This window comes from Anopheles stephensi, chromosome 3, assembly GCF_013141755.1.
Source record: "Anopheles stephensi strain Indian chromosome 3, UCI_ANSTEP_V1.0, whole genome shotgun sequence".
NCBI lineage: Eukaryota > Metazoa > Arthropoda > Insecta > Diptera > Culicidae > Anopheles > Anopheles stephensi.
The window spans coordinates 11,280,274-11,305,683 of record NC_050203.1 but is presented as its reverse complement, the minus strand read 5'-3'; the positions used below and the strand labels follow the sequence as shown (position 1 = coordinate 11,305,683).

At 46.0% G+C, this 25,410-nt stretch overlaps 1 protein-coding gene across 1 annotated transcript in view; it reads right to left on the bottom strand.

The window, feature by feature from the left end:
- LOC118514177 overlaps positions 1 to 25,410 on the bottom strand; it is a 39,850-nt gene that overhangs the window by 4,341 nt on the left and 10,099 nt on the right. The window contains exons 3-5 of the mRNA XM_036060847.1: positions 17,833 to 17,896; positions 13,777 to 13,822; positions 9,537 to 9,772 (exon numbers count right to left, since the gene is read on the bottom strand). Of these exons, the coding sequence (XP_035916740.1) occupies positions 9,537 to 9,772; positions 13,777 to 13,822; positions 17,833 to 17,877 (327 nt within the window). The 5' untranslated portion in view covers positions 17,878 to 17,896. The remainder of the gene's footprint in view (positions 1 to 9,536; positions 9,773 to 13,776; positions 13,823 to 17,832; positions 17,897 to 25,410) is intronic.

Below are 25,410 nucleotides of genomic sequence, written 5' to 3'. Positions count from 1 at the left end.
CTTCAAACATCTCCCATCTCACCTTTCTGCTGAAGCGCCCTGTTTTTCTCATTACGCCAACAAAACTTCAGACTACAGACGACGGCGACGAGAAGCCGAGATTATTCGAGGGTAATTATTATCTGATAGTTGACTTCCGTGTGGATGCGAGCCGGTCTCGGTCCCACGCAACGAGACCCAACTCATCATCATCATCAACACCGAAGTCCCCGCAGGCCTTTTTCGACTTCGTATCTTTGCCTTTTCTCCGTTCTCCGCTGTGTGAACGGCACACGTGTATGTCGGCCATATTTCATCTACTAAATCACTTTTTAATTGTGTCCATTCAGGCGATAAGAGCGATTGTACCTGTCATTCCGTGCACGGAAGCAACGTTGCTGATGTCAAGGAACTCGATTGTACAATTTAGCAAAACCCCTTTGGTGGAATCGAAAACAAGCCAATAAATCGATCTCTCGGTAGCGAATAATGGTACTCGCCATTTTGATTTATACTCCTCGTTCGCGTTACCGCCAAACAATAAATGAATGGATTCGGATAAAGCCTTTCGGAGGACTGCAAGCGGCCTGTCTAATGTATAACAACAGCCATTCGTGGCTTATCATTCGTGCAATGGGGCGATTGTGTAAAAGGTTTATCGACACGATGTTCCGAGGGTGCAAATTGTTATCCAATATCGTGAAGCCATCTACCCTAACAGGCGATATCAATATGCATGCCGCTTTCCGGCTATGATTACAGGAGCCTTTCCGTTTCGGAAGCGTTCAGCCGTTGGACATTATTCAACCGTTGGCTTCCACCGGTAACGCAATCACGCAGTAGCCAGCGAACCATTACGCCGGAGAAAGTTCCCTTGCCCGGTTGATAACCACGGCACACGGTTGTTGGGTCGTTTGATCATGATCAGTTTGTGCATGATTCAACGATGCGCAAGTACAACGCCGGCTCGATAGTGCCTTTCACCGGGGCCAACCAAACGATGGCGATTTCTAACCCGATCCGATCGATCGATCTTGTCATCCGTGACTCAATACCTTCTTCGTGCTGGGTTCGCTCAGATCGATCAAATCATGGCTGATGGACATGCGAGGGACACATCGGAATGTTGATGGATGGAATTGGTGATTCAAGGTCACCAGCTATCGATGGTTCGATTTTTTTTGCTCGTTGGTCGATTTGAAATGGATTTGCTGGGACTTTCTCCACGCGGATGGCCAACATGCTTCCCGCTCGCAGGCCGCTCGGGAACAAAGCGCAATTGGAAGAGAAACAACCGTTACACACCACACGCCGGCTGACCCTCTTTCCGGGAGGGCTTCACTTCCAGGCGCTTCTCGCGATCGTGAGGTAGAAAGTACACATGCCGAACCCCGGGACGCGCACCGCTTCTAAGCAACTACTGATGCATGGCGGGCCCGAAGCGTGGTTGAAAAATTGAGGTTAGGTCGTTCGGATATCTCGGCCTTTTCCACGCCGTTGGGTCATGACCTCGTTTAGAGTGGGGAGTTTCTTTTGCGTTGCTTTGCTCAAGAGTTTTCCCACCTCCGAGAGCCCGAAATCGAACCAAATCGCGGAAGCGAGATAGGACACATCTCGTCCGAGTTGTGAGTGAGTTCCCGAGGGTGCGCGTGCACCCGTACATATGTGCCACTTTACTGCGGTGGAGGTTTTTCCCCATTCCATTTAGTTGTTCCAGATTGCTGTTGGAGTAAACGAGATCGTGCCGATGGTTACCATGGTGGTGCTCCGTCTGCGAATAGTGATCATGACGACGGAAGTCAATTCCACTGTAGCTTCCAGGCTACGGGGTTCAAAAGAACGCCAGTCGAGACGTTGTTGGACAACGTGAAACGGGGCCACTCGTTCGGGCATTGCATTGTTAAGAAAATGAGGTCACCCGAGCACAACCCAACACGAGCCCAAAAGAGCGTCCTAGACGGGTGCACCGTTAAACTGCACCAGGGACTTGGACTCGGCGTTGCTTTTCGTTGGTGGTCATTCGGTGACCAGAGAAGGCAAGCGCAAGCTCGCACACATAAAGATATCACGCATCTTGTAACCCCTACGGTTTACAGTTACTTCGTCCGCCCTTAGGGTGACTGTCGCACGATTGTCGCTCGGCAGGGACTGGACAAGATTGTATCGGGCACGATTATTGGGTCTCGGTGGAGTTGCTGGTGTCCCGCTGTCCGATGCCGATGGGAACGTTTAGTCAAATTATGCAACCCATTAAGAAGGTAATACGTGAGCCTGCGTGTGTATGTTGGTTTACTTCTAGGGCAAAGTCTCGAACGATCACCTCTTAGTTGCCTGTACCCAAGTACACAATTATCACAATTACACGGTTGCGTAAGTCAAACACAGGAAGTTTTCGGTGATCTTGTGCGCATGTCCGTGCGTCGATAGTTTGAACGTCGTGTGTACGTCTCACTCTTTTTTTCTCGCACCATAAACCCTTCCACCGGTGCTTCCTGCACTCCGAGCAGTGGGTCAAGTTCTTCACCGTCCGATCCCGTTAGCCGTTGCTGAGGTTGATTTTTATTATTTTCTTCCCCCCCCCCACTCGCACTTTGGAGGCTCGTGTTCGTCGAGTTCATAAATATTGACGAAAACATGACAGCCGCTCTCACAGTTCCATCTTCGTTCTGTCCGTTTCGCGTGCCATCAGCTCATCCGTGCTCAAGTCGACCGGCGTATTGTGAGCGCTGTTCACCGGAACTTCCGTGCCTGACGTCTGGGCGATGGACGTACCGAAATGGGCCGGAATGGGAAACGGGATGGGCCAACAAAACAGCAACAGCGATGTCGACGACGTTCGTTCCCGTTGTGTGACCCTTTTTTTCTCAACTTTTGCGCTATGTCCATTCCCTAAAGCATTAAACATTTCATTTCCGTCTGTTTCCGTGTGACATGCAGGAATGGGATTGACGGTGGAAGGAAAAACAAGGGCCTGTTGCTATGTCTTGTTGAAGACTTGAAGCGCTGTATATGAGCGTAGTGAAGCTCAGACGACGAGACTCGAATATCACTTATGAATCGTAATGTCAATTACGGTGAGGATCGCTCGAGAAAAGCTCTTCATGATGATCTTCGGAATTCTGAAGTTCTTTCTCTCAACAATTACACAATATTTTAGGATCAATTTTTCCTCGCTGCCATTATACCGTTACAGTTATCCTCTTAAATCTCCATCTCCCATCCAATCGTTGGTGATCATTTTCTAGTTGTACCCTCGTTACCGTTCGCCCCAAAAAACACACGCACCTCAGAATAGCCCCAAAGGTCGTTGTAGCATAAGCGCATAAGATCCAAAAAAACCCCCCAGCGGAACATAATAATAAAATTGTTTGTTTTGATGCTAGTGATAATTGAAAAATTAATAAGATCGCTCCAATCATTGCGCCAAGCTGATTGCATGCCCCGTTGCGGACCCGTCTGCACAGCGCCCAAAGGGTGGAGCGTAAGCATTAAACGGGCTGAACTTCCCTTTTTGCTTCGTTTGAGGCTCGTCCGATTGAACGGCGGATTCACTGTTAACGATTTCCTGCTTCACAAACACGCGAATTAAATGTAACGTTCGTGTGAATTTTTGGACCAGGCTTTTTCCCTCTACCACGGGTACCCTGAGTGAATTCTTTAGAAACTATGATGTGCCATAATGTAGCAGAAAGAACAGCTGTTCCGAGACTTGGTGCGCCGCTTCTTAAGTCCATTCACGTGCCAGTGAGCGGGGGATGGGTAATCTTTCTTCAATTATCTTGCCCGAGATCTCTCTCTCTCCTTCCCCGGCACTGTTCTCTCGGTCAATCTGTAACGCGAATGTCACGCAACATTGTTGAAGCAGTTTGAAAAAAAGGTTGAGCCAGATAAACCCTCCGGCTCCCTAATGCTCCTCTTTCCAAGATGCTCGTTTTCTAAACCTTCTTTTCACACAGCGAACGGGCGCCAGTTGACGGAAGTAATGTCGATTGCATATTCTCCCTGCCCGAGGGAACGCTGCCGTCCCGACACGATGTCCCATTTCAGAGCATTTTTTTTTATTATATCGCCGCCAACATCACCCTGATAAAGTAGTGGGAAGCAGTTGTCCCATTTCCATTCCAGGCACAATTCTCAACCCAAATCGCGGAAAATGATTCCACATAAAAGCCTTCCGTCTAACGGAGGAATCTCGGCAGGGTTGGAGGAGAAGCAGAGGTGGAAAAGAATGGAACCGACAGCAACCGACCACAGCTCCATATAAGACCAATTTTCCGACCCACTTACGAGCGTTTAACGATTCCGGATGGAGGAAACCGCCGAGCGACTGCCAAAGCACACACCCGGTAGCAGCAAGCGACGAACCCACCATGAATGAATGAACGCTCCCTGCCGGAACCGTTCGTTTGTTTGATAAAGATCTTGGGTTTAAAAAATTGGCATCACCTTCATTTCGGGCCCGGTTGTGAAAAATGTGGTGCAGAACTATTAGGCTAACGGCGAGGGCTCGCGCAAAAAAAAAAAATAGAATAGAAATCCCGCCATTCTTCTGAGAGCTATGCTCTTGCTGCTATGCTAGAAGGGAAAAAAGCGTTCTCCTCCCATCGTTTTCTAGAGCACAAACAAACCACACAAGCACGAGAAGAAGAATAAAAAACGGCCGCAAATAATTAACGATGACAGGAAAATTCCCACAGCTTTGCCCAGGGGTACGATCACAAAAAGTTTGGCACCCATTTCCAACGGGTTCCAACGGCCCCCTCAGGGCATGGAGTGATTTATTGTGAATAGGCTAGAGCGGGTGGTGAACACTGTAAGCTCCACGATAAATGTCTTCTAAATTGAGCCACTCGGCAGCATTATTACAACCATTCTGCATTATGCATTCATTTCGTATGCCCTCAGAACAATATAGGTTGCCAAAGATTGTCATGGCTGGCGACCGTCGGCTGTTTGGTTAGGGTGAAGCGTTTGATCTACTTTTTGGAGCATGTTCGCCAACGGTTCGCATAAATTGGGCGTATTGTTCTCATTCCTTATCTGCTTTGGGCCGCATACACATCGGAGTTATGTTTTACGATCTTAATGATAAGCTTTACGGGTGGAGCTAATCGAGAAATTAAGGACTTTGGCGGTTTTTTTGGTAAGCAAAAAGCCTCCCAATTTGCATTTCTTGATGTTGATCTTGGTATTAAGATCGTTTTCAATGGTAATATCCGTACAAATAATGTGATCTAAAGGTAGCGAAATTAACGGGGGCTTAGGATTTTAGAGTTTGAAAGCTCTTTTGTTTATGACTCCAAAACAGAGATCCGTAGAGAATCGGAGAACCTGTTCTTGGAGCTTCAATTTTGCTTCCTGTACACAACTCAACTCAATTCGATTCACCTTTTGCAGACTTCAAAAAACGAAAACAGCCAACTCTCGAAAAGCTCCCACTTTATTATGGCCCCATCTAGACGATCGTGATCGATTTATTGCTCCTCAATCTTGGACTCATCGGCCACAATTTCGTGACATAACGAACGACTCGCTTTTCATCTTCTCTGTTGCAAGACCTCCGGATGTCCGATGGGTGAAAGGTATATTCACCGTCCGTCAGTCAGCTGTGAGATACCTTCGAGGTGATGTTGATTCGAAAATCGATAAGCAATTCATAACTTTAAATCTGTATCGGAAACAAACAGCTTTCCACCCGAATCTCCCCAGCTCAAGTTTAACTCTCCGAATCTTGCGCAACCAGTGTTTATGATTTATGGTGTTTTTCTTTTTCCTTCTCTGTTTTAATATTTTATTCAACAAGCTTTTCGTTGTCTCTCGAAGCAGCTACAGTAAAAAAAAGGAAGGAACGGGCGAATGTCGCCTTTGGTGTGTTCGAGCTAGAAATGTCAGGCTCAATCAACTGGACAGCTGCTGGTGGTCAAACACACCCAAATGGCAACGTCGGCATGGCTTGAAACTGGTTCGCAAACTGTGAAAATACCAACCGGGTGATTAAATAAAGGTCCGGTCAGACCACATACAGACAAACACGAAAGGTTGCGTGATCGGCTGGCTGATCATTCGGTTGGGGTGCCTTGGAAAGGATTAATCACGACCTGAAGAAAATGCTTTTATTCTACTCTAGCCCGAAAAAAAATCGAGAGAGCGCTTCAATCGCACAATCACAAAACCCAACCTTCCTGAGTCAACCTATTGTCAACACTGGCCTTAAGTCTTTGCGCTAGGCCCACATGATTTTTTATTTGCGTTGCGTGGCGTGCGTCTGTGTACGTTCCGACAGCGATCGAAGAAACGGCCGCCAACCGAACAACCTTGAGGACGATTACGCTGTGGCGCCTTTTAGGAGCGAACCAAACCCGACAGCCGTTCGGCAGCTGTACAGGCGTTATGAAATCCGGACCCGCTTCCTATTTTGGAGTGGAGCAAGGTACGGTGGAGAACACAGCTAGAGGTGATACAAACACACGCACACACACTCGGATCAGAGCCGAGCACGGGGTAGCGAACCGTTCCGAGGATAAACTCATTACCATCTGGGTATGGAAGGTGGTAAGATGACGATTGGCATTGGCACCAAACAAACCGAGCAAGCAAACTGAGCAAGAGCGAAACCCCAGGGCGCTTTAATTTTAACGATCGGCCCAGCATCCACAGCATGCCGAACCGCTGGAATGACGGGAAATGGGCAAATGGTTCGCCGGTTCGAGACTCATTGAACGTCGACTCATTTGCATTTTTCGGACCGCATCTTTTCGCGTGCGTGAATTATGTAGATTTTGCTTGGGGTATGAAGGGTTGTTCTTGCTGTTTATATACACAGCCAGCCAAATGCCTGATCGTTAACTGATCGGTCAGTAAAGTCAGTGTGGTACCCATCTTCAAGATGGGTTCGTGAAAAGGGGTGTTTTGTAAGCAGTCCCACCTCATTGTTTTGTGCTGGAAATACCCTATTCGAGTATTCAGTACCGGGAAGGATCTGCTTAAACTCTTTCATCGTCTTCGTTAGTTGAAGTTGACGAAGACATTATATTAACAAAGCTTCCTCACGCATATTGGGCATGAAGACGATCAGGATGTGAAGGTGTGTGTGTACGATCGCGTGCGCGCGCGCCTAGAATTAATGAAGGAAACCATCGGACCCGACCCTACGGACAAGAATGAGCAATACACACGGTACGGTTCCGTCAAGGGTGCAAGGTCTATTTTTGTACGTATGACGCGATCGATGTACTTCGCGGCCACCATGCTCAACTCGGTGTGCGATCATCATCATCGACGATCGAGTAGACATAAACAACCCGAAGAATGTCAATATGGCTGACTTCATGTAAAGAAATACGTCTCTTTGTAAGGGAAATGCTTCTTTACTTAGTCATATTTTTCTTTCGTTTGCCAATGTCGCTGTCTCTCTAAATGGAGATGACACCGCTGCGATCGTTTCATTGAGCGTGTAGAAGAAAAAAAACTATTGGGGAGGGCCTTGTATTTAAAATTGGCTCATAAAATAAGCGTCCATAAAACGGACCTTAGACGGACCATGCCTTCGTTAAGTTTGCGCAAAAAACACACATTCGCTATAGTGACTTAAAGTGGCCAGTATTTTGGCACAGCTCAAAAACCAAACCAATCGATGCTTTACACAGCACAATGACTTGTCCGAACGTGCGTGTGTGTGTGTGTGTCGGTGGAACGAATTCCCTTCTGCTAGTCGGCTAGCTTTAAGGAAACAGGAAGTCTTCTCCAATACGTTTGGTGGGTGTTTTTTGATGATGCCGGGCCGTTTTATTGTTCGTCCTCCTTCTTGCTGTCAATTAATGATTCGCTTTTTGTTTCAAATTCTGAGGAAGTCCACGGTTGGATGGATGGTGGCTGTTCACAAAAAAACTAAGGCGTTATTATACCTTAAACGTACCCTCGTTTTGACGCCGGTTCAAAGCCGGAAGCAGAGCTGAAACGTGTGACGTTTAGAGAATTTGCTTCAAAAGACTTCATGCGACGAACAAGCGACGAACCCTGTGCTGATGTCATCACATTGAAAGCATCAGTGGGTATGCTTTGCTGATGTTATTTCGTTTTGATTACCGGACGACTTCGAAGCATATCGGTGCCACGGATTTAAGTAAATCCCGTTCTAACTGAGGGCCGCTTCCATTTTGAACGGCACCTGCGGAACCGCCTTTTCCATGTTATAATCTCCATGTACGCATCGGAAGCTTCGACAGCAACACAAAAAAAAAAAACGGATGGCAGACGATTTGTAACGCGGCGTGGTAGATGGTTATGTGGAGCATTGCGAACCGGTACCACATGTACACCATCTGTTGGTGTAGGCCCCCCGCAAAAGCATCCCCGTTGTGCGCATATGCATGAGCACACGAGCGCATTAGAATCGATTCATAACGAATTAGGCATGCCGAGCCGAGGTTCCGTACGATTCAGCGCATCGCCAGCGATAGAAAGATGCTTGCCGCTTAAAGAATAAGCTTTAAAATCCACTTACAAAAGCTTGTTGCGAACGTGTGTGTATAATGCGTAAAAATAAGGCCTAAAGAACAACATTCCACCAGATGACATGTGTGAGGCTTGTGTGCGACAGAAATATCTGCAAGCCTCGTGACATTCTTTCGCAAAACCGTTCGACAAGTTATTGTATCAAAACCGCCGCACTCGATCGTACTCGGGTATGCGGTGGGAAAACTTGTTCTTCTCTCTCGCTTCGTGAAACCAGTTGATAGAAAATAGAAATCGAACCATTTGCCAGTCGGAAAAATGTGTCCACCCGTGGTAAGTAATCTGATACGGTTCGATTTCGCAACCAAGAATAGCCACATGTGAGCATGTGTTTGTGCTTTCCTTTGTGTCTGCGTACATTCCCGTACCTATTTTCCACTCGAGACAAAACCACATATGTGTCGCTTGTGGGGATGATTTGATCCAAGTCAACCAGGCCACGGCACGTTTATCTCATTTCGAAATACCGCTCAAGGGCATCGGCGTCATCAGTGTCATCGCACACAAAAGGGTGGTTTTTGTTTTATCAACTTCTCATCGCGACACATTTTTCCCTCCCGTGATGGATATTGCCGATTAGCATACTTCACGCTTGACATTGGCATCGTACCACGCGCATCTCCCTCTCTGGGGCTTGTTTACTCCGAGAGCCCCTGGAGACGATAGGACGAGCCCTGCGAGTCGTTGTGCAATCGTGATCGGTTTCGTCACCAAATACACTTCAATGATGCATACGGTCTAGGCATCTCACTGTGACCTCTATCTGATGCCATTTAAAACATCCGGGACCACTGTTTGACGTAATGCGTCTTCCTACGCGCGCTTAGAATGGGTAAAGAGCTCAAACTAGTCCGGAAAAAGATCCTTGTAGTAAAGTCGTACCGGTCGATTAGAACTTCAACGCCTCGTCGACAACAGCGTGTGGGTTGAGTCTCAGCCTCACAAATATGATCGACACCCACCGTGCAATCATAGATCTCGAGAACTCGTTCTTGGAAGCAGATTACTAGCTCCTCGTACACACCCGCTTCTCGCGTACTTACCGTCTCGATCGGCATCGTGTTGCAGCTCTTCAGTGGCAGCTTGTACCGGAGCGGGCCCTCCTGCTCGTGGTACTCGGTAAGGCAGGTCGAATTTTTCGCCAACCCCTTCGGATACACCATCCCGCTGAACTGCCCGTTCAGGTTGGCCGGTGCATCCTTGATGGTGATCAGCATCGAGCCCGACTGGCATTGTATCCGCACGGTCGGTTCCTTGGTGAATATCGTCGCCGTCGAACCTGGAACGAACGGGAGTAAGAGATGTTCAGTTCGGTACGATGCCATTGAACTTTCTGTCAACCCACGGAGGACGGTTTTGTCTTTCATCGCCATCGCCCCAGCAGCAGCATGTAGGGATTACTGTGCACGAAAGGTAAGCTGCTCGTGACGATATTAATCTTGCCCGCAGCTATCGACCACATTGGCGACAGAGGCGTTGTTGTAGCAGGGGTTCGTCGCTTGGGGCGAATCTTTCGTGTCGACCGTAAGGGTTCGTCGCTTGTGGCGCAAGTCTTTTGTAACGGACCGAGCCATTCCAAGCCTGGTCAGTTGGAAATGCGACACGGATGAATTTTATTATTCCAGGGCTCTCCTCACTCTTTTTCACTCGGCCGAATGGCTTTCCAGAGGAAAAAAAAAGAGCAAACACAACCACATCAAACGAATCTGTGCCCGATGTGTTGCGTTTTGCTGTGCTTGGCGCGATTCTAGCCGAACGATCGTTTGCGGCTTTATTGCTCCCATTTATTTTAATGTCCAAGCTGTTATTGTACCCCCACCGGTCCAACGCGGGGTCTTCCGAACGTTCCGAATATCGAACGCTTGGGTTTTTTTTCCTACTCGCGAGCAAGGTAAAATCTTCCCAACAAATGGGAAGATGGGGTGACTCGATTGGAAGCACCAAACGATGCTACCCGGTCTCGGTAGAACGAATGGTGGTACGTACGCAAGAATGGCATTGTATGTAAGCTTCTGCACATGTACATTCTCGGCAGCACACGCGAGGGGGTTAATAATGTACCACCAACACTACCGCCCCTTAAACGGTCTTCTTACCGGCTGCAAAGACATGGACGATACGGAGACAGAGAGAGCGATATATCACGTCACGGGATACACCACCAAACGTGTGCCGCCACTGTCGTTGACCGGTTCTCGGGCAAAGTTCAATGAACGTTCTACACGAATATTGAATTACTTGAACCGCGTGGGTCTCTCACACGTGCACGTGTGGCCGTGCCGGTCGCCGTAAGTGAGCAGTTTCTTCACTTTCGTCGCATGGGAGCAGTGGTCTTGAATTGTTCCTTGTTCCTGATTCCTTCTCTCTCATTAAACGGCCGTTTTGTTGGTTTGTTTGCTTGAAACGAAAATACCTTGAAAAAGGGAGAAGTAGCTACGATCGCCACCGAGAATGCAACAGCTCGGCCTCGGACAGATTTACGATCGCTCGGTGCACAATGCAATGCCAGGAACGTCATAGTGGGCAGCTTTTGGTGCAAATGTTGGTATAAAATCTGTTCCTTATACTTTCTACTGATCAGAGGCTTTTGGGCTTTTTATTGTTTTTTAAAAGTATTAAAAGGTAGCTTATTAAAATTTAATATCGATTAAGTGTACCCTTTTTGCCTAAATATTGATAAATTCGTAGAACTCAATTTGCGAGTCAAAAATTAATTACTCAATGGAAAATTCATTCTAGCCACTTTTAATATCAGAAAATAAATTTTGAAGGAAAATATTCAGTAACTAAACTATTCCTAGGCTGAACATTTGAATTTCATCAATTCTGTCTATGCTCACTGTCCAGCGCCTAGAACGAATCTGATCATTATTTCTTCTTCTCCGACCACGGTTGCGCAGATAGATTTACGCATTTAATTAGCGCCTTGGCGGAAAAAAACACCCGGAGGGAGGTGACCCATCGTTACGGGGTGGTGCAATGCAATGTGCAAAAAAGGTTTCCCAGTTGCAATTACGCGATTGCATTCCGAGGGTGGCCTATAATTGAGGAAGGCTCGCGAGGGCCTCATCAGGGCTGATCGCGTAAAGCAAGGCGGACTGTGTACGGAAGGTTATCTGCCTGGGCAGGTATGCAGATAATCGTGACATAATCGCATCGCATGCTGGAGATAAAATTTACATCCTCATGAAGGAACATCCTCACACACACTGTGAGGACCTTCGTTAGGCGATAAATCAATGATGTGATAAGACGCGATATTTACAAGCATCACCGCAAACGCGAAACGTTTTTTTATAGCCCACACTTCTCACGGATCGCGATTTTACGAGCGCGACGTCGAGCTAACGGGGGTTTTCAGTTTTTCCTTATCTTGTGGCCCGCTTTGCATGCTCTTTTCCCATTGACCGCAAAGCAAGGTTTATTACGCCAAGGCTCGCCATGCTTTTCTTTGAGAGAAATGTGTACGAACAGTAACGACACGCACTTAGAACCTAGAACACTAAATGAAAATGCTTGCTTTCCACTCATTTTCTACCCAGCGTCGAGCTCCGCCAGCCCGGTACGGTAAGTGCAATTTGCAATCGCTTTCACCTGAGCGCCTGCCTACATGCGTACGACCCCATAAACGATTCCGGCCCTCATCCCGGCTTTATGAAAGTGTCTAGTGGCAGGGGGTTTTCGAAATAAATTACCTCGTGCTGGTCGGTTCGGCCCGTCCCGCCCAGAAGAAAATCTCCGAAGGTGAGGGAAGAATCTTCTTCCCGTGTGCGTTCTTCATCCGGCTAACAGGGGTCCGGCTCCCGACATCTAACCGGGAAGTTCCGTTCCGTAATGGATCGTTAAAAGTGGAAGCTATTTTGAATGAAGCCGCTGCACAGCATTTAGCGCCAAAGCAATGCGAACGAATGATATTGATTTATGCGCTAAAGGTGGAGGGAAAATAAAAAAAAAACCCACCGGCAAACGGGAAACTCCGGGGGCTTCTTTTGGGAGTTTCACTAACGGGAATGGAACACATTCTCGGAGTTCTGTTCGGTGTGTGAGCGAGTGGAAAAGATCTGAGTGAGAAAAGTCTCACCTTTCTTGTTACACTATTGCCTAGCATTATAGACTGCAATTTCTGCAGCTGTTAATGGACGGTGGGATGGTTCTTGTGGGATGCAACACTTTCATACGGTTTTTGATTTTCATATCGTTTTAATTGGGAAAAAGCTTTTTCTTGTTAAAGAAAGAGAATTATCAGGCAGAGGTTTTACAAATGATTTCACTTCAATAGCAGTCTGTTATTTACAGGGGCTTTGGGCCTTTAAGACCTCGCATGATGAGCACGCCTAGCACGTGCTCGTTCTCCTGTAGAAAATGCTTATAAATTGAAGTCCGAATAATATCGGGTGGTACTGCAACTTTGAAAATTATTTAAGACATATACCAGATAGAAAATAAGCTGGCTGAAGTCATCATAAACATCTACTTATAATTCTTCTTCTTTGGCACTACTGCTTCGTAGGGTCTCGGCCTGTCATTTATTGCTTCTTGATACTTTATTTGTCCCGTAGTAAGTCCTGCCTTTGGAGAGACAGTCTAGATGGGATTTGATAATCGCTCCTGCCGTATGGAGACCAGCGCGGCTATCGTATCAGCCATCGGACCATCGCGGATTATTGGAGTTCTGGATAGCTAGAGCTAGATGGAGTGGTCCGGTGGCCGAGGCGATAACGGCGCTGGTCTTCACACGGCAGGGCCGGGGTTCAAATCCCATCCAGACCGCCTCCCCATACAGGTCTGACTACTTTTCTACGGGTAAAATTAAGTTACAGAAAACCAGAAATGGCTCTGGCCGAAACCTCTCGAGGTTGTAATGCCAGGAAAGAAGAAGAAGAAGAAGAGGAAGAGGAAGAAGAAGAAGGATAACTAGAGCTAACCAACTAACCAACATAATTTGCTTAAATATTAAAAACACTTCAAAACCACCCAGAGAAACCTTGTAGCTAATGGAAAATGCACGAAGGAAAAGCCAACAAACGCACTTTCCCAATAAATCAATGTTTGCTTCCTCGCGTCATTGTCGTTACTTAATGATGACAATCGTTCCTCGGCAGCAAGTTCGTTCACTTCGGATGCAATTACATCACCCAACAAGCAACCCTCAAGTTTGTCACATGTACTTCCTTCTTTTTCGAACACACAAAAAAAAACCCCAATGAAAGACCACCAAAATCCCCTAACATTTTCCGAAGCCCCAAACCGATACCGGACGGCAAACAATTACAGCATACTTACGCTTCATGGATGGAATCTGCGCGCCATGTGTGAAAGTTGTTATTGTCTGTGGAAAAGAAAGTAAAAAAAAAAACGGGGGTTTGTGTTAGCAGAAGCGTAGCAAAATGGTTCGTTTGTGTTTTGGAGGGAGTTGGGATAGAAATTGGCAAATCGGATAAATGTTGTCGTAGCGGTCTGGTCGGCGAAAACCGGCCGAATATGTGTACGGTCCAAGGTGCGAGGTGAAAGATACAAGATAAGACCCACTAGGTGTTGTTTAGGAATGGGGGGAACAGCATAAATTTTCTGCTTTTCAGCAACCTCTTCCAGCCGTTCACTGACTGGATGGGAAATCCCGTCCGCACGGCAGGGATCGGCACATGTTTGATCGAATGTTCATTGTACGGTTATAAGATTTGCCTGCCGTCCACAGCCGTATGAGGTGAAGGTGTTTCCATTCAGTTTTTTGTTGCTGTGTTGTGTTTCGTACGGCTGCTGTCAACGGACTTAATTTGTGATGGACTTGAGCTAGAAATTATGAGACACCTCACTCCAACGATCTCCTGCTGAGTGCAGAGTGCCTCTGGACGTTCAGTGTAACGTGCGGAGAATAATGGTTACGCTGTTTTGCTACTGCTCCAATCGGAGCTCCCGTTGTGGGGTGGTAATACCATTTTTTGAAAGTAGAAAAACAACTTCTCGGCTATTGCCCGTACGGAAAAGGGCACCACGCCGCGCTGGTGGTAACCGAACGCGAACAAAACCGATCGAACAGAACCGAGTCGATCGGACCGAACACAAAACGCAAGCTTACGCTGGACATGCAACGTGCCGTGTCGTGTCGTTTCGTGCTCCTTTTTTTACGGAGTTCTTGGGTCTTGGTGGTTCCCGATCGCCCTTTTGCTGGCAGGGCAGGCAGACACAAGCGATACTTATCGGTTTTGAAGTTCACGACGACGACGACGACGTTGGCTACGGCCTACGCCCGTGCCTGCTTGCTACAGTGAGTCAGTGAGTTACGAACCCGGACGTAATTGCCTGCAACTCAACCTCAACTTTGTTGGCTGTACTGTGGGCAAAATGTGCTCAAAACGGTGTACGAGGTTCAGGGAACGCTATCGTATGTGAGTGGCGTTTTTCACTTGGATATGTCAAAGTACCAAAGCTAACGGTACCTGGGAGCTGGGCCGTCTCGCTTGGCCCTCCGAATGGCCCTGGCCAGCAAAAACCAGCCCGTCGAAAGGCCTAGGGTTCTGGGTCAAACTTGACGATGACGGTGCGAGGTTTCTGGCGTGGTGGTCCTCGCCCTCTTGCTGCTGTGCGGAGCAAGGCAAACTTCAGAACGCACCGTCGACGGCCCAAATGCAGCGATCACGACTTCTCGCTCTTGGTGAGAGTGGAGGAAAATTAAAATAATAACAATAATAATACGAGCATGATGAAGTGGTACTGAGGGAAAAGTAAATTGGTGGAAGCGTTGGTCCACCGTTCGCCGTTCAATTGTTTCCATCGGAATTCTTCAACTGCTAGAGTCGTCTTGGACGTAGAGGGTTTCTCATCATACACATACTCCAATCGAAGTTCTAGCGACATCTTGGCCACACTCACGCGATCATTATTTGAGTGACCTCTTCACACATATATGTACCCGTTCGCGAAAGGTCATCGAGATCTGCGGCAGCCTCTAATAGCAGGTCCGTTTTCACACTCCATCACAGCACACCAGTTCCCGGCACCAGTTGTCCGGGATGTAAACGGTAAAAATTACGACAATCTCCTAATTGCACTTCCCGGTCATGCTGCAACTGTATGCGAATGCTTCACAGAATCTGGTGGAGCAATTACTCTTGCCGAAGAGGCAACACCCGTACGGGAGAATAACAGTTAGAATAATGAACACATACATGACTCATCAAATTTTTGCAACCTTCTGCTGGACAATGGGCAGCTGGAACGGGCGCGAGCGCGCACTCGCTCGCGATCGCGTGGTCCAAGATGGGTGGAACATCTTCGCTTCGCTCCATTCTCGAAGATCATCTTCTGCTGCACGGTAACAATAGAGGCAAACGATTGGGAAGTCACGTGGGCACTTCAGCACCCAGCAGGGCGTTGGAGGAAGCATCAGACGATGAGCTCAACGATGGGAGGTAGGCCGGTCCGGCCGAAGGCCAGCTGTTCACTTACGTAATGTAACAATGTAGCCAATTTGCATCAACGAGCCACGCACCGCCACACCGTCATGGCGTGGCTACAAAGTGTGTCCCTCGAGGAAGCGCAACCCCACTGCGCGTTTTATATCTCGAGTGTGGTCGTGCTGTTTGCAGGCCATTCTAACGTCGGGAAGGGCTAGCTACTGCAGCCCGAAGAACTCATTACACCACATACCGGGCACCGTGGCTCGACAGGTGAAAACTTCCCATCGTGCTCATGCAATTACTGTCAGCACTAAGACTCCGTGCCGGGTTAGTTTCGCTGTTGGATCGCTGTCTCTGGTGAATTCGTTCTGACCGCCACCAGAAGTCAAGTGGAGTGGATAGAAACGTTCAAATCGGCCGCCATATTGGGACTGTCAGTTACGTCAGAATTAATTCGTGGGATTGGAATTGCCAGCTCAATCTCTCGCTCTCGAATTCGTACCCTCTTTTCTCTCACCACAACTGATAAGGATTAATTACGAAACGCCGTCCAAACCGTAGAAGGCGCCGGTAACTTGATTGGAATTCTTGGGTCCTTCGGTTTCTGACACGCCACTAACACATACTATATCCATATTGATAAACATCGGATTGCGAAACTCGGCGGTCAAGCATTCCTGCGAGTAGAATGAAGGATGTCCGAAAAAACCCACAACTACATGACATACGCGTCACAACGACGCGGCCCGGTGCTTAATCTTCCCATCGCATTCGCGGGCCATTAACACACGACTCGTCATGTTGCCCTACTTTCGAACAGGTTCGGTACACAAAACGGGCTGCCGAAATTCTTCTCAACTCTGCCTCCGGGGTAAAGATTCTACGAACTCCAGCGTCCGTTTCGGTGGGTTGGGGTTTCTGCAAGGTAATCACCGTTTGGGATATTGTGTCAGAAATTGTGTGTGTGTGGAGCGGGATACCATAAAATTGCTCTGCCGTGTTCAAACCTTGCCCTTCAGGAACGCTTCATGGCGCGGGTAGGTTGGGTTGAGTGGTGTTATTTACATATCAAGACGTCTCTGTCCCGATGGCAGTAGCAGGAAGCCATCCCACTGAACATCCACCCGAACGGCATTCCAGCCGAAGACGAGATTGAAGCTAGACGACAGTCGACTGACAAGTGACGATCAGCTCGTCGACTGGTGGGTTGCCTGCCTGAGCGTCAGAAGACAGTTCATGATGCAACGGCTCTGGTGGGACAGCCAGGGTGAGTGCCTCCCTGTTTGCCAAAACGACCACCCTTGTGGAACCTCTCTCTCTCGCCAGACGGACTCTTACACCGATCGCAAACTAGTTCCCAATCACGTTACCGACAAACGTTCGCATGATTGGGACGTTCAACACGCGGCGAGGACGTTGTGGATTGATCATTATCGTCGGATGCGAATGCTCGCGTTTGCAAGGGCTCCAGTGATTGGAAGCGACTTGTGCTACCAGTCGTCGTCGTCCTTTTGCGGATGCTTATCTCGATCTGCGCGCTTACAACGGGACAACTCTCCATTTTTTTTACTGTTAGCTCCGGCGGATGGGTGCGCTTCCATGGGTGGCGTCTTGCCGTCCAGGCACTGACTTTAATTGACGTTCCAGGGCCCCGAGACGATCGATTCGGTTTGGACACGCAACAGGAAATTAAAATTAAACACACACACACACACACACACACACACACACACACACACACACACACACACACACGTGATCGGATACTCTAAACCAGCTCGCCACTAGGGGAAGGAAACCGACGCGCGCACCACCGTACTTCGAGTTCGAGTGAGGTTTAATGAATTTCAAAATATGGGCCAACGGTTTTTACTTTGCGGCTTCCCCGCGATCGATCAGCACCAAATCGATTCGATCGGTTTTCCACCAACTTTTCACTTACCAAAACGTATAGTATCGTGCTAACTATCGAGTGATGATGCTCCATGTTGATTTCATTGAGGTGTCTGCAAATGAGTGAGAGAGAGAGAGAGGAGAAGAAAAAAAGCGTTAGAAAATGGAATTAAAAGTTTGAGAAATACACATTAAAAATAAAACACTGATGCAAATGAGCTTGCGGAAATCGAACCGAGAGAAAGCGTTGCTGCTATGAAATTAGATTTGCCGAAAAGGAATGGAAAAGTCGAACATTTCCTTATTGAAAAGAAGATGCAGTTCGTTTGGAAAAGGCCACCTTGTTTCCAGCTGCAGAAATGGAAGCATCTCATGAATATGTGAGTGGTTTGCTTTGTAGCACTCAAAAAAACATACTTCTTGGCTTGGAAAGGTTAATCAGGTGATTTTTGGCGAGCGATCGATCGTCTGATCTTTCTAATTCCACTTTTTCATTTGAAACAGTTTTTGGATTGGGAAGTGAAGTGATCTACAAATTAAATATTCTTCTTTTTTGTTAAAACTAATGCTTTGGAACAGCGATGGGTTAACAGATATCGAGATAGCGAGCCCATGCCCTACAGCGTTGTTCAGTTGATAGAGTAAAAGTAACGATCCTCATAGCCCGTGTTTATACCTGTCGGTTACGCACTTATCCAAGTGCTAACAGGTACCGTGTACAATATCACCGGCTACGATTACTATATCATCTGGTAACTTTACAATAATAGGTATTCGATTCCCCTATCATCTGAGGTCCTTCCAATGTCATCTTGCTTTGTTTACCATATCATGTAAAGAGTTTACAAAATCAACTGAACACCTTTGTAAGCCAAAAGACATTTGGAAATATTTAACATGAAAACTTGAAATTATAATATAAAAGTAAATACTACATTACAAGCCATTGATATTTCCCGGCCCTCACTGTAAAAAATAGAGCTGGCTTCTACTTTAAGCAAGATTAATGTAAAATTCTAGACTTAAGTCTCTAATTAATTATTTAATTTTGCTAGTGATCTTCCTTATTGATCATTTAATAATTTCTTTTTATCGAACCAGTTTTAGAAACGAAAACCGAGAAGCAAGCTTACAAATAAAATATTCCAAACGCAAACAAATGCAACAGAATGTGATTAATTTTATCGCTTTCGGCAAATGGAACGATCAATTTTAGTATCACTAAATAAACAAGCCACAGAAGGCAGAGAGAAATTTTCGCCTCTTCTGTCTTCACTCGTATCTTTGGATGACAATTTCTTCTCACCCTGGTTCGTTCCCGTCCTGGTTTGAAACTGGTTTGATGTCCAGTCCAGGCGATATTTTTGCGCACAAGATGAGATCATCGACAAATTTCACCCATTCCGGCGCAGGTTGTTGGGGCTCGCGTTGCAAAAGCTTCACAAACTTGTCTTGCATGATAAAATCCTCCATATTGAATAATGCGTTGTCATCGGTGTTTGTCGTACGCGAATAAAAAAAAATCCGACAAGCCGGAAATGAGACGTCGCGAATGCGGCCCGTAACGTTTTTCCTTCGCTTCGGAACGGAACCGGTTCGATGCGGTACGATCGCTTGTGCTACATTCGGAAGTAGGAAATAGGAAACGCACATTTTCTTCCTCCCCGTTTTATTTTATCCCCACATTTTATTTCCTTCGCACCTTCCCAACTACTGGCTAGTGGATGGGTGTGCGAGCGTGTTGAAGCATCTCAGCATTATATTTCTTTTCTTCCGCTTTATGTTTTCCTTTATGTTCGTAAACAAGATGCGTTTTTGGCGTGTGTGGAAAACTTTATGCAAAGCGCACCCCAAGCAGACGAACGATGCTTTCACCCCCGATCGAGCTGGCGATTTTTGTTGGCTTTTTCTTCGGTGGCCTTACTCGTACGACTGTGCGCAGCATCTTTCACAGCAGTTGGCATCGGAAATGTGGGCGCGCTTTCGCGAACGCGTACGTGGAAACTCCTCATTCACGTGTTGACGTAACGCGCACACAAACAACCAAAGCCCGTGCGAGTTGGAGGTTACGTCTTTCACTCATCTCTTGCCGAGTGGGGCGAAACCAGGCAAGCCATCAATCGACCATCAAATGCACGCGCACACCTCGTCAAGGAAGTGAATGTAGGTGACGATGGCAGCTTTCCGAGTTCCGAGTGTTTTGCCAACTGAAGTGACTTAATCAGTTTTTCCTTCAAACAGTTTCCCGCTCTCACCGTATGGTCACGAGAGTTCTGTGCCTTCCTCTAGTGTAGCACATAGTAGTGGCGCCAGCTTCTGCCAAGGTTCTCGAGCTTGGAGATTGAGCTCTTGAGCCACCGAGCATGAAATGGAAGGAAATTATTTCTCCTCGATTTATGGCGGTGCTGAAAAAACGGAAAACCTTAGCGATGGGAATGTGTTTCCCCTCCTCCCCCCCGGAGGCACCTAACCCGCTCCGGCATGACACATAAATCATGAAATCTGTTGCAAAGTACGGACAAAGCGGCAGAGGCTCACGGCACGGTTCTTAATACGGGCCCAATAAATCATTGACGGCCAAAGCGGCTAAACATTCGCCAAGCTATCCCGCGATCGGGTAAAGCATTTCTGATCTGATAAAGTGGTTCGGTGTTTTTTTTTTTCATTTGGGTTACAGGGTTTCCGCAATAATAAAATGGGATAAGGCAACCATATAATGAAATTATTAATAAAATGGTGACGAAGATGAATATTTGCTATGAAGTTGCATGAAGTGCAGTTGTTTAATAATTAAGTAAAAAAAATGAATATATAATAACCCTTTTTGTTGCAAAATTGAATGTAATAAATTATTTAATTTCAGCTCTCGCTATTTTAATGGTCAAATACTCCCTTCTACGGTTGAAAGCCCCTGTACGGTTTGCTTTGACCTCTCGCGCAACGTACAAAGACTGTCGGAGCCCACGATACCACCCCAAGATCGGACACGATCGCAGCACATTACCAACTGGACAGATTTAACCCTCCAGAGAGCCCACGACAACGGTCACCACGGGATTTTGTGCCTTAAACGGTTGTGCTCAACTCAATAGGCCGCGTCATGTCGCCTTCGGTGCACGATCGCGCAGGACATAAAACACACATACGAGGCATCAAGATATGGATGGAGCACGATTTTTCTCCTTCTACGCCCCGCTCCTATTGCGTGCGGCGTGGTGGTGTATGAAAATTAGCTTCACCACGGTACGTGAGCTTAAAAGGTGCATGGCCTGGCACGCCCTTACCGCCGGAATGCTCGTTCGCTGATTAAGCCTGTGCCTGTTCGTGGCAAATAAGCGGCTGTAAGCTGCTCTGGTTTTGTTTCACCCAAACATGACGACACGATACGCGGTTTCAGTACCGTGGTTCATCTTAATGTCTTCGGCTGCTTCGTAACGAATCGATCGAAGTATGGCGTCGAACGTTGATCAGCTTCGCCACCCTGATTTGCAAATATTCATAATAAATAGCGATCGACCCGCTGCTCGGAGGGTGATGAGTGAAAGGTATCTCTTGCTGCAACAAACGATTTGCCCCGGTTGGATGTGTGTGTGTGGGCAGACGAGGGCAAACTAGGGAACGCAATCTAAGTTATGGCACGTTTTACAAATTAATTTTTGCAAACCCCTTCTTTTTCCAACCCGGCTCGTAAATTCCATTCCACCGCATCTAAGCTGATCCCATACAGGCATTTCCATCTGATTTGAAGCAGATTGAATAAACCCCCGCCCATGTCATGAAATTGCTTTTTAATGCATCGCTTCAACAGGGTGTGGTGATGTACTCGGGGCGGTAGTCTCGCCGTACAAATGTAGCCAGGAGATGTGCAAAAGATTTACGAATGCGTGAAAGTGAAAGGAGTTAATGACTGGAACGGGGCACGCGGAGGGCTCGTCGGGCGTTGTGTTTGCGGTTCCGGGCGGTTCGTTACAGACACCCCGACCATTTGTGCCGCTTCCTTTCGGAAATCGAAAACAATTCGCTGGCGATGGTCGTTATTGTTTTTCGTTTCATTCTGCTGTTTGCCTTGTCTTTCCATCTCTGTTGCTATTTATTGCTAGTTTGTTCGACAGTGAGGTTGATTCGGTTTGGGGTTTGGCGAGGAGGAGCAGGATGATGATGTCCAGTAACTGATGTTAGCCATTTCTTCCGAACGCTTATGCAACAACAGGCTTGTTTTCTCCCATTTTTGCGACAAACTGTGTTGCTGTTTGCTTTGTGTATTTGTTTGCATCATCTTCCGAAGGCGTAAATTAAAGTGATCTCTCTTTTGTAATTCCACTAATTGAATTGGGGGGTTTTCTCTGATACAACCAGCTTAGTTGGTAATTAGAAAAATAGATATCCAACGCAATTAAGCACACCTTGGAAGAAAAATGATTGTACAAGAAATTGAATGAATATAGTAATAAAGTAAATACAGAAATCAGATGGTTTGTACAAACAAAAAAGACAAAAGGTTAGAAAAAAATATCTACTAACCTAACTTTGAACAAAATAATTTGAAGTATTAATTAATATAAATAAAAGATGTATTAAAGATGATAAAAATTCAAACTCAATTAATTGCACGAAAATATCATGCGACAAACATTCGTGCAAATAGTTCCAATATTCCAACAAGAATTTATAACGTGAGCATTAGCTGTGGAAAATACCAAACCTGTGTAGTGATTTACCTTACATACAAAAAAAGAAAAAAAAAAGATGAAAACGAACAAAACACACTAAAACTAGTAAAATTAACTTTCAATAGTAAAATTACAGAAAAATATTTGCAACACGGCCATACCATTTCTCTTGAAAAAAAGTATAAGAAAAAAAGTACAAGAAATATTAAAACATGGAAAAACAATAAATTAAAGCAGACGAGTAAAATCAGAATAATCAAGAAGAAAATTGAAGAAAACAACAAAAATAAGACAATTGGAAACTGACGTATAACATTGAAAGAGAGGAAAAGTAATAGTGAATACGGAGAACATATAAAAAATGATAAAATAGAATTTCTAAACAATAAAGTTACTAAAAAAAAGATCAAAAACTAATAAAATAATTGTAAAAAAAGAAAACACTTAAACAACTATGAGACAATAAGACACAAGATAATAAATCTACATTATAGCACTAAATCAAGTGAAACAATACTAATACAAGCTGAAATATGAAAGGTCAGTGAACACTAGAACCAAACGATCAGAACGAAACAAAAAAATCAAACAAAAGCCTCTTTATAAACAAAAAAATAAGCCTCTTTATAAACGTTTTCATATCAATTTCAATCAAATTAGAATCTTCTATATTGTGGAAGAAATAGAAATAGATTGGATGGTATAGAATATCGGCCACTCGGCAGCAAAACCTCATAAAATTGTAGAAATATAATGAAACTGCTTTTAAGCCATAGATTAACCAACCAAAATAAAACTCCTAAATTTGTCAACCTTTGAAAATACCCAAAAATTTTAATTAACCTCTCATGCACCACCACGATTCATTCCACCAAGACTTGATCAATTATCGGTCCAACCAAAAACAACAAACACTAGACAAACCCCTCGTCTCCCATCACTCGCACACGACTAGCCACAATTGTCAATTAATGACATTTTTCTTCCCTCCTCCGGGCAGTGAGCAAAGTAAGTTCGTTATTTATAGAGACGCCGCCACAACAATATCTTAAACACAAACACGCTCCCCAAATTGCCGTGCGAATCTACACTCGCCCCCCTGCTCACTAATAGTTCTGATCCATCGGTCCCCCGTGTGCCCTATAAAGAAATGCTGCTCGCTGCTGCGCTTCGCTTCAATGTCAATTTTAAACATAATTATGATGTGATTTTGCCACGAGATGAGATAATCGCACGGGCAAGATGGCTGCGAGCACTCCCGAGCACGCTTTAAAGCCTTTATAATTGTCATGAAGGCCGAACGAGCGCGGGAGAGATGGCCTCCCCCCCCCCCACCGTTGTACAGATGCCGCTGCAAAAGAGCAAAAGTTTTGTAGACTAAAGATCAACCACAATAACCCATTACCGGGCGCGGCGTCCATCTGCAGCTGCCTGCTCCAGGGCTCATGCGTTTGTGGCTAAAAATAATGCCACTGTCAACCAGCCGACAGCCGCCGCGATGATTTGCGGGAGTGTGTGGCCTTTCGTGTGGCTTTGGGGTACGTCTTGTAGGTTTTTTTTCGTTTTGCTCTCATCCTCTTAATCATCTAGCTGAGACAAAGAAAGACAGACAGACGGACAGACAGCTCTGGATGGGCAGATAGTAGTTTCTTAAGGCGATCATTGTGGTTGCTCTTCGCTTCGAATGGCCTTTACGTTGGACGAAAATTATGGGGGGTTTATCGGGGCAGATGAGTGAGCCTGACGCACGGCTTGCTTAATTATCTGACTTCTGTTTACACTCGTAACAAGCATTACATTAAGAGGATTTCAGGAGAGCGCTTTATTCTATATTCGAGGCACCTCTATTCCACATCAAAAAATAAATTATATTTCGTTTACTATCGATTTATTCGTCAATTTTACAATTCAGCCTTTAAATATTATTCAAGGGCTTTCATAGGTTTAAAAACGTTCTAAGACCGTACCCAGCGATTGTTCAGGGACGCAATCATCAATTTTAAATTCTGTTATACGTCGACGGATGTAGGGATAATAAACTGTTCTACTCCGTAGATCGATAGTTCCGCTCTATGAGGAATTAAAATTTTCAGGAGTTTGGAACAGCTTTAGTCTAATTTTCAATTCTATAGATAACATTGAATCGGTATAAATTTGAGTCCTTGCATCATTATCTGATAATATTTGCAGGTTTAAGATTTTATTGCCGCCAGATTAAGACTTGAGTCAAACAAGCCCTCGTATCGTTGAGTTATGTGTTAAATATGATTCCAATAATTAACACCGTGTTGGAGTCACTAACATTGTAACTCGTTTTCCCAACCAAATTGAATAAACCCTCTATTTAATACCAAATGTACACGAATATTCGAACAGTTGCGTAATCCATCGAAAGAATTCATCGAATGCAAAACAACGAAGCAGGAAGTCGTGACAAACAATGCCCCCCGTCCTCCCCACTTTTTGATGAGATCCGGATGAATGCTATCCGAAAACCCCCAGGAACACCCCAGGAGACCTTCCTATAAGCTTTTTTCCCCCCTTGTTGTCTTCTTCATCTATGTCTCGTCTTTCGTGTCAAGATTTATGACATCACCGTCGCCCGGTTGACGCTGATGGATTGATCACCGTCGAACCGCCGGTCCCGCCCGGGTGTTGGCGATCGTCACACGGGCTGCATAATTACAACCCGTTCGCTGCATAAGCAGGTCCGCTCGTTCCGGAAACTATCCGGTCCCGGCATCGTCTAACAGTACCGTTGGATACCGGGGGACCGTTCCCGGATTAATCGATCGAGCGGGGCCGATACTTGATTAATGTACGATCGCCTAAAGCGGCTCGCGGAGCCGTTCTACAATTAGCATTCTTCGCTGCCCAAGCACCATCCCGTACCCGCAACAGGGAGTTAATGATAGTTTTGTTTTTTTTGTACTGTCTACTTTATTTATTGGCAATTC